At 38.1% G+C, this 25,356-nt stretch overlaps 1 protein-coding gene across 2 annotated transcripts; it reads left to right on the forward strand.

The window, feature by feature from the left end:
• The first annotated feature begins 1,852 nt into the window (after positions 1-1,852).
• Positions 1,853-19,880, forward strand: TEF (TEF transcription factor, PAR bZIP family member). Of its 2 annotated transcripts, none has more exons than XM_034403502.3 (5): positions 1,853-2,498; positions 9,967-10,287; positions 12,120-12,340; positions 14,358-14,569; positions 16,894-19,880. In XM_034403502.3, exons 1-5 carry the CDS (start codon positions 2,399-2,401, stop codon positions 16,913-16,915), a joined length of 876 nt encoding a protein of 291 aa, XP_034259393.1. In that variant the 5' UTR covers positions 1,853-2,398; the 3' UTR covers positions 16,916-19,880. The 2 variants fall into 2 exon arrangements, with proteins under 2 accessions (XP_034259393.1, XP_034259391.1); XM_034403500.3 differs by lacking the exon at positions 1,853-2,498 and adding an exon at positions 7,911-8,244.
• The last annotated feature ends 5,476 nt before the right edge of the window (positions 19,881-25,356 follow it).

A 25,356-nucleotide genomic window follows, 5' to 3' on the forward strand; every position in this document is an offset into this window, starting at 1 on the left:
ATGAAGTTAACCCGTGTATGCTCTTTATTTATTTATTTGTTTCCATTTCTATACCGCCCTTCTCCAATAGGACTCAGGGCGGTGAACAGCCAAAGTAAAAAACAGAACATACAAAATTTAAAAGCAGTTTAAAATAATTAAATATTTTGGCCGTAAATTAAAACAACCCAATTTAAAATCAATTTAAAATTTAAGTCAAGCCAGCCCAGCTAGTTGAAATAAATAGGTTTTCAGGGCCCGACGAAAAATCCGGAGGTCTGTTATTGTACGTATCTCTGGGGGGAGGTTGTTCCAGAGAGTGGGCACCGCCACAGAGAAGGCTCTCCCCCTGGGGGTCGCCTGCCGACTTTGTCTGGCGGACGGCACCCTGAGGAGGCCCACTCTGTGTGAGCGTACTGGCCGGTGGGAGGCTATTGGTGGCAGAAGGCGGTCTCGTAAATAGATTTAACTGCTAGCTTTTTTCCTCCCTCTTTTCTGATATTTGTATTCTTTTTTTTTTTTATTTGATTTATATGCCGCCCTTCTCCGGAGACTCAGGGCAGCTTACAATGCGTTGAGCAATAGCCTTCATACTTTTGTATATTTATACAAAGTCAGCTTCTTGCCCCCACAAACTGGGTCCTCAATTTACCTACCTTAGAAAGAATGGAAGGCTGAGTCAACCTTGAGCCTGGTGAGATTCGAATTTACAATAATTGCAGACAGCTGGTGTTAATCATAAAGCTTTTAGTCTGCTGAGCCACCAAGCCCTGTATTTGTATTTAATTGTTCTCTGTTTTAAAATGCTGTTATATATTCATTTCTTTTACTTCTCAGAATATTCTTTATGTACATTCTGTTAATGAACATTAAAGTGCACAAACATTAGAATATTAGATAAATATTAGACAAATATTAGATAAATATGTAAAGCCTTAGGAAGAAAATAATTCTAGTCCTTCTTTAGCTACCATTTTTTAAAAAATCAAATATTCAAATAACAACTATTGATTAAAAAATAACTTGTACAGTGTGAGTAATGATAACTGAAATTGCAGATTACTAAAATATTCCCTTGGGGATATGTGATAGGACATTTTGCTTGAAATATGTACTGTAAACCATTGTAACGTTACATGATGCTGCCCAGGGTCCCTGTATTTATGTGTGACTGATCAGTTTGGTTGACTTGACTTCCAGTTAGGTTTCTAAAACACAAAGTGGTCTGGAAATAATCATTTTGTGTTAATCCATTTGAAACTTAGTATTGCTGTATTCTTATTTTATTATTTATTTATTCACCTACAAATGTTTGAAATGCTATCAAAAACAATTTAATATATCCACAATTAGCACAAAAAATAACAATCTCCTGCGACAATACCTGTACTGCCATTAAATATTTACATCTGCCTATCCCTGGTCCTTGGAAAGGACTTGATAGGTAGACAAAAATGCCAAATCCAGTCTGAATATCTGGTTGACTGTGCATTGAACTATAAGCATATCATAACAACAATAATAACCAAAGTTATTAAACAGCAGGCAGCTCAATCTGATTAGAATGCTCTCTGGAGCAAGTTCAGCATCTTCCCAAATATCTGTGTCTTTTATTGTATCAGTCTGTAATAGGTACTGTAATAGATACTGACTTATTCAGCAACAGATTATAACAAAATATTACTTTTCGTATTCAGAATTCTCAAAATTTAGACTCCAAATATTGATCTTTCAAGTTATGATCTTCCCACAAAGTAGCTGACTTTTTTTTTAATGTTGTGAGATAAACTAAAAATACACTGGCTGATCAGTAATTACTAAAACTTTTCAGGGCCTCAAACAAATTGGGCTTTTATATTAATACATTTCTTCTACATTAATATTCTTTGTTAGCCAGCGCTGATGATTAGAAGAGCGCACTGGGCCTCAGATTTGATTCATCGATCTATTGCAGTTAAGCTTATTATCCTTTCAGACCTTCATTTGCTAACGTTGCTTGTTCGCTCATACTTTGTATAATGCCTTTCTTACGACCAAACTCTTTCCACTCCTTAGTTAGATAACTGTCCCAATTCTCTGTATTCTGATTGGCTGAGGCGGGCCTTATAAACCAGCTCAGGCAGCTCAGCCAATCCTCTTTTATTACTGGCCGATTGATTAAAGGGAGGGTGGGGGGAGAAATTCGGCGAAAGAATGCTGGTTCACCTCTGATTGGCTTTCCCTTTCTCAAACTCCGCCCTCGTTTTCAGATTACAAGATTTTAGCAATGTAGTTAAAGATAGCCCAAGCTTTCAAGTTACTTTTGTTATAGGGAAAAAAAAAAAGTTCTTTGCATTCAGGGGCTCACTCAGCAACCCAGAAGCCCTTTCCTTGGAAAGATAGGGAATACTTTCCCCTCCCGCCGGCCCCGCGATTGGCCATGACTAGCTACCACAATAGCGGGGCCGGTCCCGTGGACTTTCCCGAGGTCCTGAAATCGCTCCTGGAATACCATTTACCTTGGACGGGCGCTCCGAAAGGTAGGAATACAAGTCACCGCCACCCCACGCCTAACTGTTCCCGAGGCTGTAAGAAGGAACGGGTGAATTGCATCTCAATGTGTCTGTATGATAGTTTGAGCGCCTGACAATTCGTGAATTTCCCACGATCGGGCAAACGGCGGGTGACGCGAATCGTAATAGGCAGTTTAACAGCAAAAAGGTCTAGGAGGCCTGTGGAGTGGGATAGGAGCCGAAAAAGATGTAAGAAAAGAGGGTGGGGGGGGGGGAAACGACGAAGTGCAGGATTGTGGGCTGCTGCTGACCGATTTAAATTCTCATGCTTGTTAACTACTTTTGAGAGCAGTTCAGATACTCTCTTTTCTGTTCTCTTTTCCAGAGAAACGTTATGTAAAAGTGTTATAAAAATGAATTTCTGGTGAGAGGGATTACGGAAATTGCGAGATCTGTAAATGTTCAGGTGTATCTATATAGACTATTTTGAAATTCCATTTTCAGATGATGAGGCCAGGGCAACACCCTTTAAGAGTGGTCATCCTATCTCATAAAGAAATAATTTTCATCATTACTGGAGGTACTGAATATGATGCTTTGGGATCCTAGCCATCCCATTCAAATATATTTTTACATCAAGGCCTCTTTCTAAAATAATCATCCCTCAGCTTCTAATAATAGAGCCACTTTTACTGGCAGGTGAGAAATCAAGCTAACATGGCATGTGTAATATCTATGGGAGTAATTTGAATGCAAGAAAGAGGCTTCTTCTGCACTGGACATTTTTGACTACTTACTGTGAGGCACTGTGTATTATTGTCCCTGCTGTATAGAATATTTCTATATTTGATATGTATTTAACTATTCTGGTTAAGCTTTAGAGAGTGCTTGGTATGTAGATAAATTGCCCAGGCAAGAATATCCACAAAAGTCTTGTCCCTAAGATTGTCAATGTTATTAGATTGACATGTTGGGTAAATTCTATGAAGTGTTTTCATTTTCCTGTTATTACTGTTACACCTTTATGAACTACCATGCATAACAGGTTTCTGCTTGTTTCTTACAGTCAGTGAGATTACCTCTTTCTTTTACTTTGCTTTGGGAAAGTCTGCATCATATAAGGTTCATGTGCTTATAAGCCATTTTTTATTATTTGTTACATCTTGGATGAATTCCAAATATTTTTATTGGGAATTTGTTCAAATATTCAGATCACAGGGGAGAACAGTGATTATCTTTTTCTTGGATTCAAGAGACACCAAATGTTTTATATCAATCTGTTGCAAATACCCACACCAAAAGACCCATTTTCTCTTGCAAACTACCTGTGTGTATGTATATCAATTGCTTGCATAAAAAAATGAACTATGTTGTTATATCACAAAGTTCTGTATGGAAGAGAAGAGACAGCGATTGGCAAAGTAAAAAGAGATGTCTGGAAAGCTGTAGGAGATGAAAGAAAATTGAGACTGACAGACAGATATGAAGAGAAGAGAAATCTGAAATCTGAGGTAGAAGCAGGAGGGATTAAAAGGAGATGGATACAAAGGGGAAGGAAAAATTTATGGTGAGACATGAAAAATAAGAAATAAAACTGAGAAACTGATGATTAAATGAATGAGCTTTTTACACTTTTATTTAGAGTTTGGAATTTAGCTTTTAATTTGCCTGGGATTAATTTGGGACTCAATTCTTGCTTTCAGTAAATCAATATGATGCTGAAAAAAAGGAAAACAAACATTCTGTGTCAGGCTCACTCTATGCAATATTCTACAACTGAGTGCCAAAGTAGAAAATCTTGTTTCTGGGCATTCCCTGCCTTGTTCTCAAAGACTGGAACTCATGAAATGATATCTAAGGAATACCTTAACATTTTGACAGGTTTATGTGATCAGAGCTAAATTGAAAGAATCATATTTAATTATTAACTTCCAAGCACAATTAATGCAATTGTTTTAAATGAACAGTCCTTAAAATCAGAGTTGGCAAAGGTTATTTGTTACTAAATCTATCCCTGATAAGTGCAGAAATATATTAAGGCATTCTCCAATCTATTCCCCTCTATTTCAATACATCCAATTATAAGGAAGCTACCACTATCCTAGTTAACTAACTCAACCACTGACTCTGTTTACATTAGAACTTGTCCTAACGTTCAATTGGAACCTGTAATTTAAGGCCAGTATTGCATGTCCTCCACTTTGTACTCTGAATCAATAGAGTACAGATCCTCCTCCTCCAGGTTTTACCTCTTCAGATAATTGAAGAGGGCTATCATACCTCCTCTCCCCAATGTGATCCTATAATTTGATGTTAAACTGAAATATATGCATTGATTGATGGGTATTTTTTCATTTAAAAATAAAGGAAAGAAACACCCTACTTCCTAATACTGACTCTGACCCTGGACCAGAGACAGTTAACATAAATCATATCATATAAGACCATCATATAAGATTTCCTAGATACATTAAGAATCCTTTGGCTCAAATTCAGGTTGTTATTGATGCTATGTCTGTCTGTCTGTCTGTCTGTCTGTCTGTCTGTCTATCTATCATCTATCTATCATCTGTCTTCCTTTATTTGTATGTATATTACCACGAAAATATCTTAAAACCTGTCTTCAGCAATAAAACTGTAGAGCCGAAATCTAACATTCATTAAAACAATGTAAATTTAAGATAGCATACAGTATTGCCAAACAGATGGCAGGCAAAGAACAGATATTGATCTCCAAAGACTTGTCAGAACAGCTAGGTTTTGACAGCGTTCCAAAAGATGACTCAAGTAGAGACTGAGGCCAACTAGATATCTTGGGGAGCGGGTGGACATTTTAATCCAGTAGATCAGGGCAATACTGGAGAAAATTTCTATTCATAAAAATACAGGCTGAACATCTTTTTCCAGGCAAGAAGATGCATCCATTAAAAAACTCATCTCTTCCATACCAATCTTCAGTTTATATATTTTATGCAATTCTCTCTGGCTCTAGAGATCAATCTTAAATCAGTCAGATTTATTTGAATGTGATTAAAATTGGGTGTCATCTGTATAGTAATAACAGAGCAGCCAAAATCTCAACAAGGCACATATCTAGATTATCATGTCATTTTTGTGCTGAGGATATATTAAGAATGTAGAAATTTTATTACGATTAATTATATTATTCTGAGCTCCAAATTTCTTGCTCAGAAATAGTTCCATTTTGTTTACATAGGCTCTAGATAAGTTTAATAAATTATTATTGCTGGAGGTGGTGTTACTATTATTATCTGACAAGAAAAAGTTTTCAGTGGGACTAAACATGCAATATCCAGTTGAATTTTTCAAAAATATAAACAGCTGGTGTTGGCTTAATGATCAAAAGGAATTAGTATAGACTATTTTGTTCTGACTTGACTAGTGTATCCTGGAAAACTAGTCTTTACCTCTCAGTTTCTTTAAAAGCTTTACTAATCCCTGTTGAAATATTAAAGTAGGGTAAGAGGAGAATGGTATGTGCCAATCAAAATAACCCATGTGCTAAAGTAATGGAATATAATGCTCACTTGTAACATTTAATGTTAAAAATTCCCTTAAACTGAATTTAATTTCTAGTGTTTACACATAGTTTTTTTGGCAATGACGTGGAAACAGTTTGTAATTATCTTCTTTTGGGATGTTTTTTTTCAAGTTCCAGTCTAGTTTATCATATGAGACTTTCCTGGTGACTTGCTCTCCAAGGACTAGCCAGTTTTGATCCTGATTAGCTCAGTTACTTGCTGTGACCTGTAATGTTTAATATTTATTTAAAAGAGCATTTTTGAAGAATCAAATGTTAATATTTCTGCAACATTTATCAATCTAGGAAAATCGATCTCTTTCCGCTCCCAAGGAAATTTTATTCAAAATGGGCAATAAGGAGGACCAGAACAATCAATGAAAGGGTAATTGGTGTGACTGCATATGTAGACCCTTTTCTTTTGCATGTCACTATTTTAACTGGTTTTTTTAAGGTTCAGCCCCAAGGATGTACAGCTGCCGAAGACATTTTGCCGTTTGAAGGACAAGACTGTGTTTTCCCTCCCAGCCCATTTGCTAAATCAGTTGGCCAACAGAGCATTCTTTTGATGTCATCAAAGGGATAGCATCTTCACTGGGCCTATGGTCACACCACCGACTGCCCTGTCCTGAATAGTGAATTTCCTCACCTCATCCTGCCTAATAATAAGGCTGGCTCAGACATAGAAAGGGAAACACACGGCATGGGCTCCTGTAAGCCAAATTCAGTTGGTGTTGTCTTTATTGATACATCTATTAGAGCTGAGAATGGGTTTTGGCAGCAATACAGTAGAGGATTGCAACTGCTTTCTTCTGGGATGTTCTACAGCCCTGGGGTCCCCAGAAACCCATCCAAACATTAACCCCACTGACCCTGCTCAGCCTCTGAGTTTTGACAAGGCTGGTCACACACTGCCATCTGCTGAGACCAATATAGATAAACAAGCTTCAAAAGGATTGGAAAGAGAAAAAAAAAGGCACCATGTACAAGTTTAGGAAGACAATTCTGCTAAAACATAGAGGATGTGTGCGTCATTAACAACATGGCTGTGTACAATTGGTATCACACACAACACAAACCACCCTGGGGAGTTTTTTCCAGTTAGCCTAAGCTGGTAGGAATACAAGCGCAAGGATTCCATCTACTGTAATGTTCGCAGATCAACTTCTCCATTTTGCAAACAGATGTTTACTTTCAACGAGCCTTTGGGACAGGATATAATGGTTTTCTCCAAGTGATGTTTTCTGAATGACTTCAGTTGTGCGTCGGCTGAGAACGTGTTTGGTCCAAAGACCGAATGAATATATACAGTTGCGAGCGTGACGCTTCCCCAACTGCTGCGCTCCTGGGGAATTTTTGAGTGGGCTCCTGTAATTGCCAGCCGGTCACGGCTTTTGACTACCCCACATGAGGCAATATAGTAAAACCCAACCGGCGGGGCACAGGTTAGAGTAGCCTGCTCAACCGCCGCCTTCCTCTCTCCTTCACCCCGGTCTTTTCCGCGCCTCCCTTTGCTTTTGGAGCGGAGGCCCTCGGCCGCTGAGGTCTGCATATCTGCTCCTTTTCCCACTTGGCCCCGCCCCAGAGTTCCTTCAGCTCAAAAGCTCCGCCTTGCCGCTGTTTCTCCTCTGGGGTCATTTGAGGTTTAGCGCTGGAGGCGCTCGCCGCGTTCTAAACGCTGGGAGTCTCGGTGGGGCTACTGACGCCAGCAGAGGGGAAAAGGGGCGGTGGCCACATTCTCGCGAAACGCTCCTCGCTCCGCGGCACGTGCCGGGCCTCCGTTCAAGCTTGTCGCGGAGTGGCTGCGGGACCAAGCCAGATCCGTCTTTCGGTAAGCCGAGCCAATCACCGCACGAGCAACTTAAAGGCGGTCATGAATAATAAGTGTCTTCGGGGCCGTCGGAGGCGCGCCGAGGGAAGTGGCGCATGCGCTTTGGCTAGCTTCGAGAGGGCAACGATAGATTTAATTTTTTTTCTTTTCTTTTCCGCGGCGTCCGATCCGCTGGCGTCGCTTCTCGCCTCCTCCTTCCCTCTGGGCCTCCGTGGGGGGGGCTCGAGCTCCGCCGGTCGGCCCCCTACGAATCAATAGCATGTCCAGCCGTGCCGCGCCTCAGGAGGTAGCAGCGGCAGCGGGGACCGCGGGAGCCGTGCAGCAAGAACGGGGCCCGACGGGCGCTTTCCCTTTGGTGCTGAAGAAACTGATGGAAAATCCTCCGCGGGACGCACGCTTGGGTGAGGGTGGCGGGAGCGTCTCGGGGTAGGCTCGGCCTCCGCAGAAGGAAATGCGCGATGGGCGGGAGGGAGGACGGGTGGAGAGGGAATTGCGGCGGCGGCGGCTAGTGCCTCAGTTCGGACTGGCACGTCGCATCCATTTTGCCGTGTGGCCTGGCGGGCGCTGGGGTTGCTCCTGGTGGTTGCCGCGGAGCGCTTCATTCGCCCAGCACCTGCAGCCCCCGTCGCTTATTGGCGTATATCCGGAGCTGTTTTTGAAGCTCTGGGCGCGTAAGGCGGCGAGTCCGTGAATTGTTTTCTTGAAAATAATCTCCACATAACGGAGCGGGGCTTCCTTGTGATAACCGCGAATAGGACGATCGGCCCCGAAGGGGTGCTGGAAGCACATTTAAAGTTCCGAATCGGTCTGTGGCACTTATCTATTGCAAAATATAGGCGCGAAACACGCACATACACACGTTTAGTCTGGGAGGGGATTCCTTTCTGTTCGATTCTGAAAGTGTGTCATATACCTCTTTCCCTTATCTGTCAGAGGAATGCTTTGCTGACTTTTGCATGCTATCATGCATTTTCTTTTTAAATGCTTTGAATTAGTCTTTTTGGCACAAGAGAAGAAAGTAGTAAGTAATAGCTAAACTCACCAGCAAACGTTAGTGGTAAATTGTCAACACTTTGTTCCTCAGCCTGAATAATCAAATCTTTGTTTTAAATATTCATTTATATGAAAGTAGCTCTGATATCCTCTGTCTTCCCCCTCTTCTAAAGAAACAGCAGCATTGTGGACTTGATATTGAAAATATAGTAGCCATGTAACTGAAAGCATATGCACTAAAGATAAATTCCTTGTGTATCCAATCACACTTGGCCAATAAAGAATTCTATTCTATTCTATTCTATTCTATTCTATTCTATTCTATTCTATTCTATTCTATTCTATTCTATTCTATTCTATTCTATATTTTACATATTGATAGAAGAATGCAAAATAACTGGATTTAAGACTTTTATAATGTTTTATCTTATTGGTCATTTCTGTTTTGGTATATGTGTTTGAAACAAGATTACATTTTTGAAATTCATATTCTTTTGAATTAATTTCTTATCATCTATAATTTATTTTGCATTTTACATTGCTATAATATTAAGAACTAAATTCTGGTGCTGCTAATGCAGAAAAATTATGTTTAATTAAGATATGCAATTGTTTTTATTGAGCCAGTTCTATATCTACTTAACTAAGAATACAATTAGTTGAACACAAAGGGATAATTTTCAGGAAACAGAAAACTGACCTATGGTATTGGTTTACATCTTTTATGCATCTTTGTATTTTTACGTCTTAAAATTAGTACTTACAAATGAACATTTCATCACATATTCCGTGCATTATTATATTATTTGCGGGTGAAAGGGCTGTATATTAAATGAGCCATTTAATATATTGAAAACCTCTTCAACTTTATTTTTTGTTGGTTCATACACTCAAAGTGACTGATCAGATTTCTTTAGCAAGTTCAAATTGGCTAACCTCCATGTAGATTGTTTTGGCAGCAGTACAGAGTCTATTAGCTTTTGGGGGATCAGCCATGAGCAGCTAGGTGTTACCATCTTAGTATTGATACAGCAAATGGTTCCAGTTCTTGGATCATCATATAAAAAAAACCACAAATGGTTAAATATAGTTCTGCATAAGACTAATATCATCATTCTGTTTACTTCTAGATAAAGAGAAGAAGGAAAAACTTGAGGAAGATGAAGCAGCAGCTGCAAGTACAATGGCAGTCTCTGCCTCCCTCATGCCTCCCATTTGGGATAAAACTATTCCTTATGATGGGGAGTCTTTTCATCTGGAATATATGGATCTTGATGAATTCCTGTTGGAAAATGGAATCCCTTCCAGTCCTGCTCATCTAAATCTTAATCAGAATCCCCTCCTGCCTGTGGCTGAACTGGAAGGAAAAGAACCTGTTACTGTTGCTACCACTCCACCTGGATCATCTTCCACAGTGGTTTTCAATCTATCAGAAACGACCAAAAATTCAGGTGTGTTAAGGGGTTCAAAAGGATGCTGCTCAGAAAAAAGGTTGCCTATGTTGCCTAATTGGGTTATTAGCAGGGGTGAAATCTAGCAGGTTCTGGAGAACCGGTAGCAGAAATTTTGAGTTCGGAGAATCGGTAACGGAAATTTTGAGTAGTTCGGAGAACCGGCAAATACCACCTCTGGCTGGCTCCAGAGTGGAGTGGGAATGGAGATTTTGCAATATCCTTCCCCCAGGAGTGGAGAGGGAATGGGGATTTTGCAGTATCCTTCCCCTGCCACGCCCACCAAGCCACACCACGCCCACCAAGCCACGCCCACAGAACCGGTAGTAAAAAAAATTGGATTTCACCACTGGTTATTAGTTTAATTGCAATGCAAAAATCAGAAAAGTAATTAAATGATTAGAATAAGCAATTTGCTTGTCATGCAAAATTAAACCTGAATTTAGAAATGGGTAGTTCAGTAATACACAATCTAACAACAAATAATTTCACAGCAAGTTACAGGGAAGAAACAACTAATTTCACTGGTTCACATTATTGATTCTATTAATATTATGTAAAGAGATGAAGGTGGTAGCACTATGTATACTGCTTTTTGCTGGAAATATGTTTTAATTCAAATAAGTGTAGAATGAAGAACTATTGTAAAATCTGTCTTGTTTGATTAGTATTAATATATATTGCCTTATATGCTGCTATATTAAATGCATTTATCACTGGGTTTCAGATTTAATGAAGGGATGGAAAATATTTTGCCAGTTTCCTTCTCTCTTACTTGTGATACATTATTAAGGAAGGAAGTTTACATTTCAGTGGGAATTATATTATTGAAGTTATATGGAAACTAGCTAGTAGTTATAATTCACATTATACAGTTTTACTTTGCAGCATGCATTGAAAATATGCATTCAAAAATATATATTTGGAGCAATCTAGAAAAATGCTTATGATAGGTCAAAAAGGTATTATTTGGAAAAACTAATTTTAAAAATGTTAGAAAATATAAAGAGAAATTGCATAAAAGGCATATGAATTTACAGATAAAGTGTAAATGGTTGTTTTTGCTCATGTTCTAATGTTTCCCATATTATCATACATCTGAATTCCTCTATGTGTCAGTCAAATGTCCAAAGGATATAGTACCAAAATATTTCTTTGCAAGTTAGTAGATAAACAGATTGTGGTTGTCCAGAATTCATTTTGACTTAAAAATTATACTTTTTTGCCTTTATTAAACAGTACTCTCACCTCATCACTTTTGTTTTCTAGACATAAAACTCTTATTGAATAGTAGTGCATTTGTGAATAATTTTTTGGTCTTTTTTTGTTTCAACTTTATTATTTTTTCTCTTTCCTGAAGAACTTCTATTGGAAGACTATTACTTCCCACTTTCATCCAGAAAAAATATGTACTTCAACTGTGTAGGTTCCTAAGATGCAAGATAAACCTTTGGGAATATGTATGAGAATAGTCCCATGCAGATGTTAATTCATAGTTTTAATTCCTGAAATGTTTTTCTGTGCCAGGTAAATTAATCAGATTTTCACATATTTATCTGGAGAGCCATTTAAAGTTGTTTCCCCTCAATGTTCTCAGTGGACATAGAGAAAATGAGAATTCTGAAAATTAATACCACTGTCTTCCTTAAAGCAAGGCTAAATACAGGACTTTCCAGTGTTGCAGCCTCTTTATGTGAGTGAGCTTTCTTCGGTGAAAATGGTATTGCACTACATAACATGCTTTTTGAATAAAGGGCCCTTTTAATGCTTCTGTTTTATCATAGTTATCTTCTTCATGCTGCTCACTATTAAATTTGTTTTCCTTTTTCCAGAGTCCTCTCCAGATGATGAAAGATTGACTCCTAGCCCTGTTGATCCAGATTGTGTTGAGATTGATGTGAATTTCAACCCTGACCCTGCTGATTTAGTGCTGTCCAGTGTGCCTGGAGGAGAGCTTTTTAATCCTAGAAAGCATAAATTTGCTGACGAGGAATTGAAACCACAGCCTATGATTAAAAAAGCCAAGAAAGTCTTTGTCCCAGATGATCAAAAGGTAAGGTTTATTCTGTTATTGCTTAGATGAGTTATCATATTTCAGAAGTACTTGAAATCATGTTTGTTGGCTGCAAAGAACATTTTCAACTATGCTACTGGAGTTTCCCACAACTGAGACTTTTTAATAAACAGATTATTTGTTCTAAAATTCTGGTGGATTTAGTGTGAATTTCTTGAGGAATGGCAGTTTACCATCTTCTTACTTGTCCCCAGAATATAATTTAATAACATTGCTATGATTTAATCAAGGATACTTTGTTTCATTTATTTCAGATTGTTGCAATCCAGGAGGATAATTTAAAACATTTTCCAAGGCTTCCCCAGTGAAAAATAATTATTATAAACTACAATTAATCAGGCTGAACTTCCTGTTGTCCCTTAATCTATCCTTCTGAAAAATTCTTTGCTTTTCTATCCAGGATTTTCTGGTGCAGTTCAGCTTCAAGAAAATAGGGAGAGAGGGGAGATGGGGGAATGACAATTCCTTTTATTTTTCCAGACCCAACTATAAAAGGTTTACAAATCTTGCATACAACCTGAAGCACAAGATGTAGCTGTATAGTGTATATAGGGAAGATTATAATGAAAAATTGCTTATATTAATTAAGCTAAATTTGTTGATATAAAAATGAATTAAAATCAATGCAGTCAGCCTAGTTAATTTAATTATTTATTTACTTACCTACCTACCTACCCACCCACTAGTCTATTTTGACTCTTAGCACCTACATCAGGGGTGTCAAACTGGATTTCTTCGAGGGCCAGATCAGCATTGTAGTTCTCTGTGGGCTTTGGGGTGGGTGGGTGGGTGGGACTGATGCCTCTGCAACATTCTGCCGGCCAAAAACAGGCTGCATGGCCCATTTTCAGCCCGTTTTTCGGCCTGTTTTGGGCCCGTTTTTTGGCCCAGTTTCAGCTGGCAGAGTGCTGCAGGAAGCCATGGAGGGTTAAAACGTAGCGTGGGGGGAGGGGCCCCGCACATGGCCTGTTTTAGCCGCCAGAGGCACCGTAGGCCAGTCCCTTCGTATTTCCAGGCTGGCCCCACGGGCCGGAATTAAGAACCCCGCAGGCCAGATTCGGCCTGTGAGTCTTGAGTTTGACAGCCCTGACCTACATGAATCAGTTCCAGAAGTTTCCTTGGCAACAATTTTTGCAAGTTTCTAGTTGTCTTTTTCCCAGGGCTTAGACAGAGTGATCCAGAGTCACCTAGTTGGGCTTATGTGTAAGACAGGACAGTCTCCCGGTTTCAGTACTTTTAATTACTACATCAAACTGATTCTCCACTGAATATTACCTCCTTGAATAAGTTTTTGGGTTCAGTGAATGTTTTTTGTGGAGAAGATGGAGAAAAATCATGTGGATTTCTTGCTTAGAAATTCATAGAATCCATCTTGTTCAGGGGTGAAATCTAAAATTTGTTACTACCGGTTCTGTGGGCGTGGCTTGGTGGTTGTTGTGAGAAAAAAAGAATGAAGTAACATTGGATATGTTCGTTGCATTGAGTTACTTATAAAGTAATAAAGGTGGGATAAAAATCAAATAAAGATACAATCTGATTTTTATCAATTAATGTCAGTTGATTTATAAATTGATTTTGAGAGCACTGTGATGCCATACCAGAATTAACGGCTTCTCATGTAGATGAACAAAAGTTGCCATTAGGTAAAAGGTAGTCAGAAAATTTTAATTTTTAATTTAAAAATTGGTGTGGTATTTTGCCTTACTAGTTCTGATCAACTGTAGTATTTTTAGTCAGTTCCTATTCCCATTTTTTCATATCTGTTACATCATAATATTCTGGACCACATTTCTGAGTAATCTTCACATGTAGCCCTTTGCACTTCATTGTGGTAGCCTAATCTGAAGGTTACTGGAGCATGGATAACAATAACTGTGCGCAATAGCTTGCAAATAAGTCAAGTCATATTTGGTCATAAGAAAAACTAGATAATAGATCAAGAATCAATGAAATATTTGCTAAATACTAAACTGTCAATCTGATTATTTCCACATAGGATGAAAAATATTGGACACGGCGGAAGAAAAATAATGTGGCAGCCAAGCGATCTCGGGATGCTCGGCGCCTAAAAGAGAATCAGATCACAATCCGAGCTGCTTTTCTGGAGAAGGAGAACACAGCCTTGAGGACCGAAGTTGCAGAACTACGGAAGGAAGTGGGAAAATGCAAGAATATTGTCTCTAAATATGAGAGCAGATACGGATCCTTGTAAGCAAACTCTTTCCTTTACTGTATTTAGTCTTGTGAATTGTTTTCTATAGAGCAATGGTTCTCAACCTTCCTAATGCTGCGACCCTTTAATACAGTTCCTCATGTTCTGGTGACCCCCAACCATAAAGTTATTCCTAAAACCATCGAAAATATGTGTTTTCTGATGGTCTTAGGCCAGGGGTCCCCAACCTTTTGGACCTCAGGGACCACCAAGTTCATAATTTTAAATTTCGTGGACCACTAATACGAATCCAGTGCGCCGCTTGCTGAAGCACCTGGACTCCCAATGACGGGATGGGGTCCTTCAGGCATTCTCCCTCCTCTCTCTCTCTCTCTCTCTCTCTCTCTCTTTCTCTCTCTTTCTCTCTCCCCCACTCTTTCTCTCTCATTCTCTCTTTCTCTCATTTTCTCTCTCTCTCTCTCTCTCCCCCTCTCTCTTTCTCTCTCTCCCACTTTTTCTCTCTTTCTCTCTCCCCCTTTCTCTCTCTCCCCCACTCACTCTCTCTCATTCTCTCTTTTTCTCTCCCCCTTTCTCTTTCTCATTCTTTCTCTCTCCCCCTCTTTCTCTCTCTCTCTCCCCCCACTCTCTCTCATTCTCTTTCTCTCTCTCCCCCCTCTCCTTCTCATTCTCTTTCTCTCTCTCTCCCACTCTTTCTCTCTCATTCTCTTTCTCCCCCTCTTTCTCTCTCTCTCTCTCTCCCCAATTCTTTCTTTCTCTCTCACCCCCTTTCTCTCTCTGTCCCCCACTCACTCTCTCTTTTTCTCTCCCCCCTCTTTCTCTCTCTCCCACTCTTTCTCTCTCTTTCTCTCTTCCCCTCTTTCTCTCTCTCTCCCCCACTCACTCTATCTCATTCTGATTCTCTCATTCTGATTCTCTTTCATTTTGTGTCCCTCTCTCTGATTCTCTGATTCTCTCTTTCATTCTGTCTCTCATTCTCTCTCTCTCACTCTCTCTCTGATTCTCTCTGTCTCTTTCTCTCATTCTCTTTCATTCTGTCTTTCTCTTTCATTCTTTGTCTCTTTCTCTGTCTCATTCTGATTCTCTCTCTTTCTCTCTCATTCTCTCTTTCATTCTTTGTCTCTTTCTCTCTCTGTCTCATTCTGATTCTCTCTCTTTCTCTCTCTCTCTCATTCTCTCTCTCTCATCTCATGGGCCAGCCAGTGTCTTGGGGCTGAGAGGAAGTCAAGCATCTCCCTGAGAGACCGAGGGCTGGAAGAAGTATGGGAGCGAAGCACTACTTGAATTTGTGCGGCATGAGCATTTGCCTTGGTATATTTGCGCCAGCCGGTGGCCAAGGAAGCCCTCATCTCTCCGCTGAAAGTGCGGCATCAGGATTCCGCCTTGGTATATTTGTGGTGCAAGGCAGCCCTCATCTCCTGCTGCTTGGGACTCAGAGCGGTAAATGGTGACTGGTCCGGGGAGCAGCTGGATTTTGCTCTCCATTGCGGACGCCAGATCGGCCCCCTGCAAGCTCTCATCTCTTGAGGAGCACTCCCTGAAGCGGCGCTGGAAACTTTGGTCGGGCTCCTCGAGAGACGAGAGCTTGCAGGGGGCCGATCTGGTGTCTGCAATGGAAAGCAAAATCCAGCTTCTTCTCTCTGCTGTAAATGCGGCATCAGGATTCCGCCTTGGTATATTTGCGGCGCAAGGCAGCCTTCGTTTCCTGCTGCTTGGGACTCGGAGCGGTAAACAGCATCTGGTTCGGGGAGCAGTCGGATTTTGCTCTCCATTGTGGATGCCAGATCGGCCCCCTGCAAGCTCTCGTCTCTCGAGGAGCCCAACCAAAGTTTCCCGCACCACTTCAGGGAGCGCTCCTCGAGAGATGAGAGCTTGCAGGGGGCTGATCTGGCATCCGCAATGGAGAGCAAAATCCGGCTGCTCCCCGGACTAGTCACCATTTACCGCTCCGAGTCCCAAGCATCAGGAGATGAGGGCTGCCTTGCTGCCTTGTGTATATTTTTCTTGACTGTACACCGCCTTGAGTCCTACGGGAGAAAGGCAGTATAGAAATATAATAAATAAATAAATAAATAAATAAATACAAATAGTTAGTGTCAGATATGAATCAACAATTATTTTAAACTTTGATATTGTTCCTCAATAGAGATGAAAAGTGTTCTGATTTTATGTGGTTATGAGAACTTTGTTAGAATTGTTCTCTTTTATTATTATCTTTTTCTTGGTGCAGTTGGCTGCACTTCATTGTTAGTTTAAAATTTCTTCAATAAATGAAAAGATACTTTAAAATGTGACATCACTGTGCAATGTAACAAAGTACTGTCTTATAAATAGTCATATTCTTGCTTTGCTTTGTTTAAAGTGACTTATCCGATTCCGAATGATGCATCTTTAAAGACTCTTAAAATCACAAAAGAAACTAAAAACTACACATGAAACCACCTGCCATCAAAGTGAACAGTGAGGCACACTGTATTCTACACAAACCATCTGATGACTCTGCTTCTCTGCAAGTATCTCCTTGAACTACCTAAGGGCTGAGCATGATGAAAAGACTAAGGTCTCTAGTTCTACATTTCCCTTTGTACTGCTCTTTTTCCTTGTTGTGGCAATTTGCAGTACATTGTTTATTTCATTTCAACCACTTGTGGTGCTTGTGATTCGGAATATAGCCTGAGCAAGCCGTAGCTTTGCAAGATAACTCATAGGAGGAAAGAACAAGTTTTAATCGAAAATCACTAAATAAAAAAGTTAAACATTCTGTTTTATTCTACAAAAGGGGTATTGATATTGCTTCCAAGCATTATTAAGTAATAATACTGTTGAAACAGAAAACATAAGAAATGGACCAGAATAGATCCAATATCAATATCCAATTCAATATCCAATCAGTGGAAAAAAACAAGCACCTTAAGATGCACTGCATATTATCAAATGTTGGCAGCTGTTTTTATCATTCATAATCATTGACATTAGGTCTTCTTTCACTCATGAGGGCCGCACTGATCTGATATTGCCCTGCCCCTATGTCCTGTCAGTCTGTGGACTTTTGAGAAACTGAACTGAATAACTGTTAGTCCTGTTGTGGAGCAAGAGGAAACCCTGCAATAACCATTCGTAATGTTTCTTTGCATGCTGGTGGTGGGGAGGGGAGACAGCTAGCTTTCCATTATTGGATCTCATGCTGTGGAAATTCTTCCCTACTGCCACCAATCTCCAGTTTTTTCAGGGGCAGTTCCCTCTGGTTGATATGGATAGTGGGCTGTCTGCCATTTTTTGTGCCCTTCCACTAGTCATCCTGAGGAATGCAGGTCTACTTCATGGTGATCAGAGCAGAGTTTTCAGGACTGCTACTCGGGAAAGGTTGGAGAGATGAGATAGATTTGTGCAAGTATCCCAAGATTTCTAAGTTAGCATTTTTCCTTCCTGACATCTGACAATACTCTGGTGAGATTACTGTGCTGATGAGCTGATGCATTTTCACAGTATACTCTTTGTAATAAACATAGTGTAGTTTGTCCTTGTTTTTCTAAACATACTTTTAACTGTAGAATTTAATAAAAAAAACAAGTATTAAAATTAATAAAGGACAGATTAAAAAAGATATAAGATGCAATAATTTTAGTCCACATTTTCTTTATTATACATGGAGATAGAGAGAGATGAGAACTCAGTGTCTAATTTTCTTTATTCAGGGAATCATTTAGTTTGTACTAGCTAGCCCATCAAAGGAGGGGTGGTTTTTTTGGATTTCTGAATTGCAAATAATAATAATGGAATTATTTGTCATCTTTCTTTACATTTCCTAAATAATTTGTGAACTTTCATAAAAGTTTAATTTAGAATTATAATATCATCAGACATAATAATGAAATGTAATTCTGACACATGCCTGTAAAGTTGTAGAAATAGTTGGTAAACCACATAGCAAAGGTTGAATGGTGATATGGGAATTACAACTCTGTGGAAATTAGAGTTGTAATCTACATTAAATTGTAGTGTGTCAAAATAATACATATTTGGATTTATTTATTAATGATGAACACTCAGTTAAAGTTATTTAAAAAGCATATAAGAGATGAACATTGCTGTTTCTGGTATAGTTCAAAAAGTAAAGTAAAAGCTTACTCAGATTGAGCCCACCTTCTGGCAATTTCATGAACATATCCACAGATTTCATCGTGCAATACAGACTATTGTTTCCGCTTCTCAGGCTAGCTTATAGACTTGGTATTTCTTGGTAATTTCCAGTCCTGATCCTAACAAGGTCCTGTTTAGCTTTCCAGGTCAACCAAGGTAGGCTAGAACTTGTCCTTCCTAAAATGCAGGTTTTATTGTTTCTAATTAGTAAGCAAATAAAGATGCTGTTTCAAATTCTATGAATGTGGACTGTAAAAATCTGAGAAAATTGGTATAAATTAGAACAAAATAATCATAATATCAATCTTATCTCATGCTTTTCTAAAGACTGTGCTGCAAATTCTTAAAACTTGCATTTGGTGCCAGATTTCTAATAACTTTACTTATACTATGATACAAATGCAGCTTATAATAATCTATGTGTCGGATATTCATTAAACTCTCTTGCTATAGTTTGTGAAGATTTTATGAATGAAGAACATAATACAATCTAGCAAAGATTGTAGGAATATGTCAAATTGTATATATTTATGTAACTAAAAATCTTCAGTAGCAGAAATACTATTAATTATTTATGGCCTGCACATATAAGCCTTCAGTAGTGTAGCATACTATGTTTGAATATCATGCTATAAAAATACGTATACAGCAGGAAAATTGCAGTATTTGACTTGCTTTTTAGTTGCTTGGAAGTCTTATAATCACTTTATATTTAACTACAAAACTATGTGAAATTATATAACAATTTCTGAATTTGTTAGAAGTGACATTGTCCCAATTCAAAAACAAATTTAGGAATATTAAGAGAAACTAAATTAAGAGAAAATGTATAGATCTTAAGCACAAATAGGCCTACCATCTTTTGTAACTCTTCATCTTGGTAATTCCATTGTGGCAGAAAAATATATATGCTTAGTATTATGTATCTAAATAAGTAATGGAAAATGAAGGCAGTATAGTAGATGTGAAAATTCTTCTTTATAAACTGGTATGATCTACAGTAGACAATAGGAAATGTTTGTGAACAGCAATGAGTTTTGTATGGGTATTCAGGTTTTATTCACCTGCCACTGAATAGCCACATGTTATGAAATTTATTCTAAGTACTGGGATGAAAAATTCATGAAATAATACAGGAATCTAAGTGATTTTAAGGGCATTCTAGACAAAATTGCAAAACATTTCTTAAAGAAATTTGAATTCACAAAATAGAGAGAAAAGTCTACTAGTGTTGTTTTACTTGTTTGGTAGGAAATGTATGTTTTTAGAGTTTACCATGTATTATCTTTTTTCCTCAGTTTTCCTTAAGAGTTCAAACGAAAGACCGTAAGAAGAAAAACGTTTGAAAAATATTTAAAACAATGTATGTCATAGGGTTCTTTCTATATGAAACATTGCCATTACAGATAATTTTTTTTCAACCCTCTGCTAAGTACCAGCTACCAAATATTTGAGTTTCTTGATACTGGGAGTTTTAGCCATCTCATTTAGTCAGTATAGCCATTGGTTTCCCACTTGCTTTTTTACATTCAGTATCCATTCAAAAACAATATTTTATCATTTTGTCTATATTTATCATTTCAATAACAACCAGATGCATAATACCGTAGTAATTTGATACCATAAAGCAGTAACTCATAAGTGGAGAATAACATATCCCTTTTTATTCAATTTTTTTCCATCTACCTGTTTTAACATTTTTTAAAATTATAAACTAATATTCTTAAATAATTGATTTGAGTAGGCATAGCATAGTTTTTTTTTTTAATTGAGTATTAGTGTGAACCTTCTACTTTGGTTTGTCTTAAAGGAGATTTTGCAGTTCTCTGTGATCTCTGTACAGATTTTGTGTGAAATTTTGATAGAGTCTCAGTTTGGTATAATTCATTCAAGAAATAGTTGATGAGACATTTATATTGTGTATTCTGAAGCTTCTCGAAGCTTTGATATTTAATCTATACTATCTTTGTTGCCATTTTGTATGATTGCAAAAAATCAGCAAAATCTGTAGCTTTTTAAAAGTACAGTATATATTTATTGGCATTTTTCCATGTCCTTTTTGAGTTATATTGTATTGTGCTGCCTGGAATAATCAAGTATTTTAAATGTAGAAAGTGAAAGAGAATAAGCAGGAAAGCTTGCAAATATATTATAAAATGTTAGAAAAACATTCTTTAAATAACCAAAAGTAGCTGATGCTGCACTGTAACACTCATAATACTCTTGCTTTGGGCATTTTGTTTGCTTGTTTTTGATAAAAAAATCCCCAAATATTTGCTTCAAATTAATCAAATCAGCTCATTTGCATTTTAACAGTTCTTTTCTTCAATACACAAGTGAAATGCATTTACATCCAACTCCTTTACAGTTTTTATTACAGTACAGGTAGTCTTTGACTTATGACCACTCATTTAGCAATCATTTAAAATTGCAACGGCGCTGAAAAAAATGATTTACGACTGGTCCCAGCGCTTAACAATTGTCCCCTTGGTCATGTGATTGCAATCCAGGGCGCTTGGTAACTAGCTCACACTTTCAACATTTACGGCATCTCACAGTCATGTGATCACCACTTGCATCCTTCTCAGCTGACCTTCGATAAGAAAAGTCAAAGGGGAAACAAGCAGAAAAGTCACAAGTCACAGTCAGTGTTGTCTTGCTTAACCACCACGGCAAAAAAGGTTGTAAAATCAGGTGCAGTCACAGGATGCCTCACTTAATTGTATCACTTAATGATGAATTTTCTGTTCCCTGTTCTAGTTGTAAGTCTAAAGACAAGTTATACAAATAGTTTGCCTAGAGCAGAAAGTAGAAGAAAGATACAAAATTACTTCTTAGCTATGCATCCATAACTATCAATCAAACATTATCAATGTTGTTTGTTGGCAAAGCAACAGTAAAGCGGGTCTGCACCTGTGGATATAGAAGCTTCTGGCATTCCCCATACAGGTAATTCTTGACTTACGACCACAGTTGGAATCTTGGTCATTGAATGCAGCTGTCATTAAGCATGACAACTTTGCTGAATGAATGAGATGCTAGCATTCCCAGTTGTAGTTGTTAATCAGTCCCAGGTAAGGAATGTGGGATGCCTCAGGGGAATGAGGAAGCCCTGGAGGCCTAGGCAAGCTATGAGTTTGGGGTGTGCTGCAGTGTGACACTGAGTGGCAGCCATGGAAAGCTCACACCTCACCTGGCCCATAAGCCCAGCCAAAGCTGCTGAGATTTGGGAAGCCTTATCGCCCATATAGCCCACCAGTGCATGCAAAGTGCCCCACATACCTTTGCCATTTTTCTCCAGCTGCTGACAAGTATGCCCACCTTATGTGAGATGCAGCCTTCTCACAGGCTGCCTCGTGCTGTTTTCCAAGTTAGCGCTATTCTTGTAATCTTTTGGAAGCCCTCCTCCAAATTTTTTTGTACTGGAGCTGAAAATCCTCTGTGCCAAAATCCAGGCAGGGTTTTCAACTCCAGAGCAGAGAGGCTTCTAAATTCTCATCCCAGAAGTTCTTTGGGGTTGGCATTGCATGGGAGGGGGGGGGAGCTGAAAGCACTTTTCCCAGCAAAGGGTCAGCTCCAGCCACATCTAGGAGCACTTGGGGTTTGCTTTGCACTGAGAAAAAGAAAACAACTTTTTGTCCTCACAGTTCAAAGTTGCAAAGAACTCTTGGCAGGATTGGGGTTGGTTTTGAGCTGCAGACAAAGAAAAAGGTGCTTTCGGTTTCCCTTTTTTGCAGCACAAAATCAGCCCCATATGGCCCAGCAATGTGGCCAGGCATGCCTCATGAGCAGTAGGAGCAAGAAGATGGTGGTGAAGGTCAGCTGAGGCAGCAAAACAGGGCAGCAGTGGGCCTAAAGCAGTGGTGAAATGCTACCGGTTCGCACAAGTTCGGGCGAACTGGTAGTGATAAAAACTACCGGTTCGGACAAACTGGTAGTAAAAAAAAGCTACTGATTCCTCCTAACCGTTATTTCCAACAATCAGCTGTGCCGCGTGATTTAAAATAGCTAGAAAGCAGGAAATCCTGCTTTCTAGTGAATCTAAATCATGCGGCACAGCTGATCTCCTCCCTTGCTGTTCTACTTACCTTCCCAAGCCTCCTTTTGGTGCATACTGCGCATGCATACGCATGTAATGCACATTTGGTATGCACTGCACATGCGCACGCAGCGTGCATTTGGCACACAGCACACACATGTGCAGCCAATGAACTGGTGGCAAACCAGTTCAGATTTCACCACTGGCCTAAAAGGCATAGATGGGAGGAGAGAGAAGTGCTTGCTAGTAGTTGCAGCGCCTTTGCAGTCGGAAGTGTGGCTGGAGTGCAAAAGACCCAAACTTTTGATCTCATGACTAAGGGGGCATTTCGATGGTTATAACTTCAGGCATGGTCATATACCTCTTCATTCAGCACCATTGTAATTTTAAATGGTTGCTGAAGAAATGCTCTTATTTGCAGATAAGTTGAGAACTACCTGTGGTATCTAAAAATATAAAATATGATGATGCCAAATGAGTTAAGAGATTGCTGAAATTAATACAATTTCAGGTAATTTTAATGAGTTAGGCGCTCATGGCCTAACTGACTTTGTAATGCATGGACATCCTTCATATTTCTTCTGCCTCCTTCCCTTTGCAATATAAATGAATCATAAAAATTCTAAGTTTGTCTGTAGTGATAGGTGAAACAGATAACAAACAATGGCTAACAAACAAAAATGAGAATATAGATATATTAGCATGCTATAGCCATTCTTAGGAATCCTAATTTTATTAGTTTGGATTCATTTATGGCTTTTGATATGAAAGTTTTAAAAATTGATCGTATTTCTTGTGAACATTTAGAATCCAATAACAAAAAAGGACATACTGTTTCCTTCCATGTTTGGTCCATTAGGTACATGTTTCTTGCTATGGGGTTTTTATTAATTATGAATCTTATCTAAATTCATAAATAAGACAAATAAAGCTGGAAGAAAGGTAGCTTTATTTTATTATTTTATTTTATTTTATTTTGGCTGAACTGGGATCATTTACTTATGCTTTGAAACCTTAATTGAAAAAATGCTTAGTAGATTTCAAAATAGCAAAAAATGAATGTTATATTAGTGTCGGAACTATGGTGGTTAATTAACATTATTGGAATATTGCATTTGTATTACAAATATGTAAATACACTTTAATATTAAATCTCAGTCCTCATGGAGTAATAGGTGCTTCCATTACAATCTCTGCAAATTTGTTTAATAAGTTTTAATGTAGCATGGCTTAAGGTGATTTTTTTATACATTAAATATCAAAACAAAACTAAACGTTGAGTTTTGGATTGTAACACTCTATATTTAAAAACATTTAATTAAATCTCTAGAGTTAAGAATTGTGACAAAAGTTATTTCTTTGATTACTGAATTTATTCATAGTAATATAGTATTTAAAGCAAACTCATTTGAGAACAAAGATTAACTGGCAGTTCTCACTTAATAAATCTCATTGACAAAAGTATATGGTGATTTCAAAAACAAAGGACCTCTGCATTTTGCCTTAATTTGCACCTTTCATCACTATACAGCAAATTACCATTTATTATATCATGAATTAAATTCCTAACATTTTAACTATAAGAAATTGGACATGCCTTGCATTTTGTGCGCTTATATTCCTGCTCTAATCATATTTTAATAAATGGAAAATTTGCCTGATTTTTCATGGCAGAATAGTGTTTCAAAATGCTTTACCAGCTAATTGACTATTTTGAAAACTTGGGCAAAAAATATTATAGATTTGAAAACTCAATTTGTCCTATATTAGTATTTTGTACTGTAAACAGTTGCATGCAAACTCCATGGTTTGAAAGAACAATAGAAAACCAATTTAGTGGCGGTATTTAGATGTTTTTAAGGAAACTTCAAAATATCACAATGTTGCAAGAAATCAGCTATCTTTAATGTAATAACATGAAATGTATGTATTGTGGGTACAGGATGTTGTTTTTTTAATTCATTTAGTTTAAATTCTTCCTATTTTCTAATAGAATAAACATTTTTAGTTCCATGTATGATTAGGGGGAAATTAGACAAACTATAAAAAAATGAATAATTTTTATATTGAAAACGTGTACTTGTGTTGCTGTATACTTTCAACATCTGCATTTCTCTTTCGTATGTCTAGTTTGTAGTGAGTGAAGAGCAATTTCTGTATATATATATATATATATATTTATATTTTTACATGCGTATGTAAACATTGGATTCTGAATAAAAGCACCACAGCAAGATTATTACCATTAAAAAGCTGAGATATATCTTGCTATATTTGTTATTTCTGCAAATACTCTAATCCTATTTTTTTAAACAAAATATGCAAAAGCTTAATGAATGGCAAGTGAAAAAGTTTAAAGCACAGGTAGACAATCTGATACCATTCAGGTAATATAATTCTTATAAATCATAGCACTATACATAGAGATTTGGATTATGGAAATGTTTAATTATGTAGGAAATATAGATTGCCTACCTCTGATTTAAACTGTTCTGGAAAGGAAGTAACATTTCAGTGATCAAATTATATATGGTATCAATTTTTATTTGTTTCTTTTTTAAAGGATGCAATTAAGATTATGAACTCTCTGAGTGTGAAATAGGGCTGGATTTTCTGAATATATTAAAGTCTCTGCTAAAGTGTTTT

The sequence above is a fragment of the Pantherophis guttatus genome, chromosome 7, assembly GCF_059756535.1.
Source record: "Pantherophis guttatus breed Tessera chromosome 7, ASM5975653v1, whole genome shotgun sequence".
Taxonomy (NCBI): Eukaryota; Metazoa; Chordata; class Lepidosauria; order Squamata; family Colubridae; genus Pantherophis; species Pantherophis guttatus.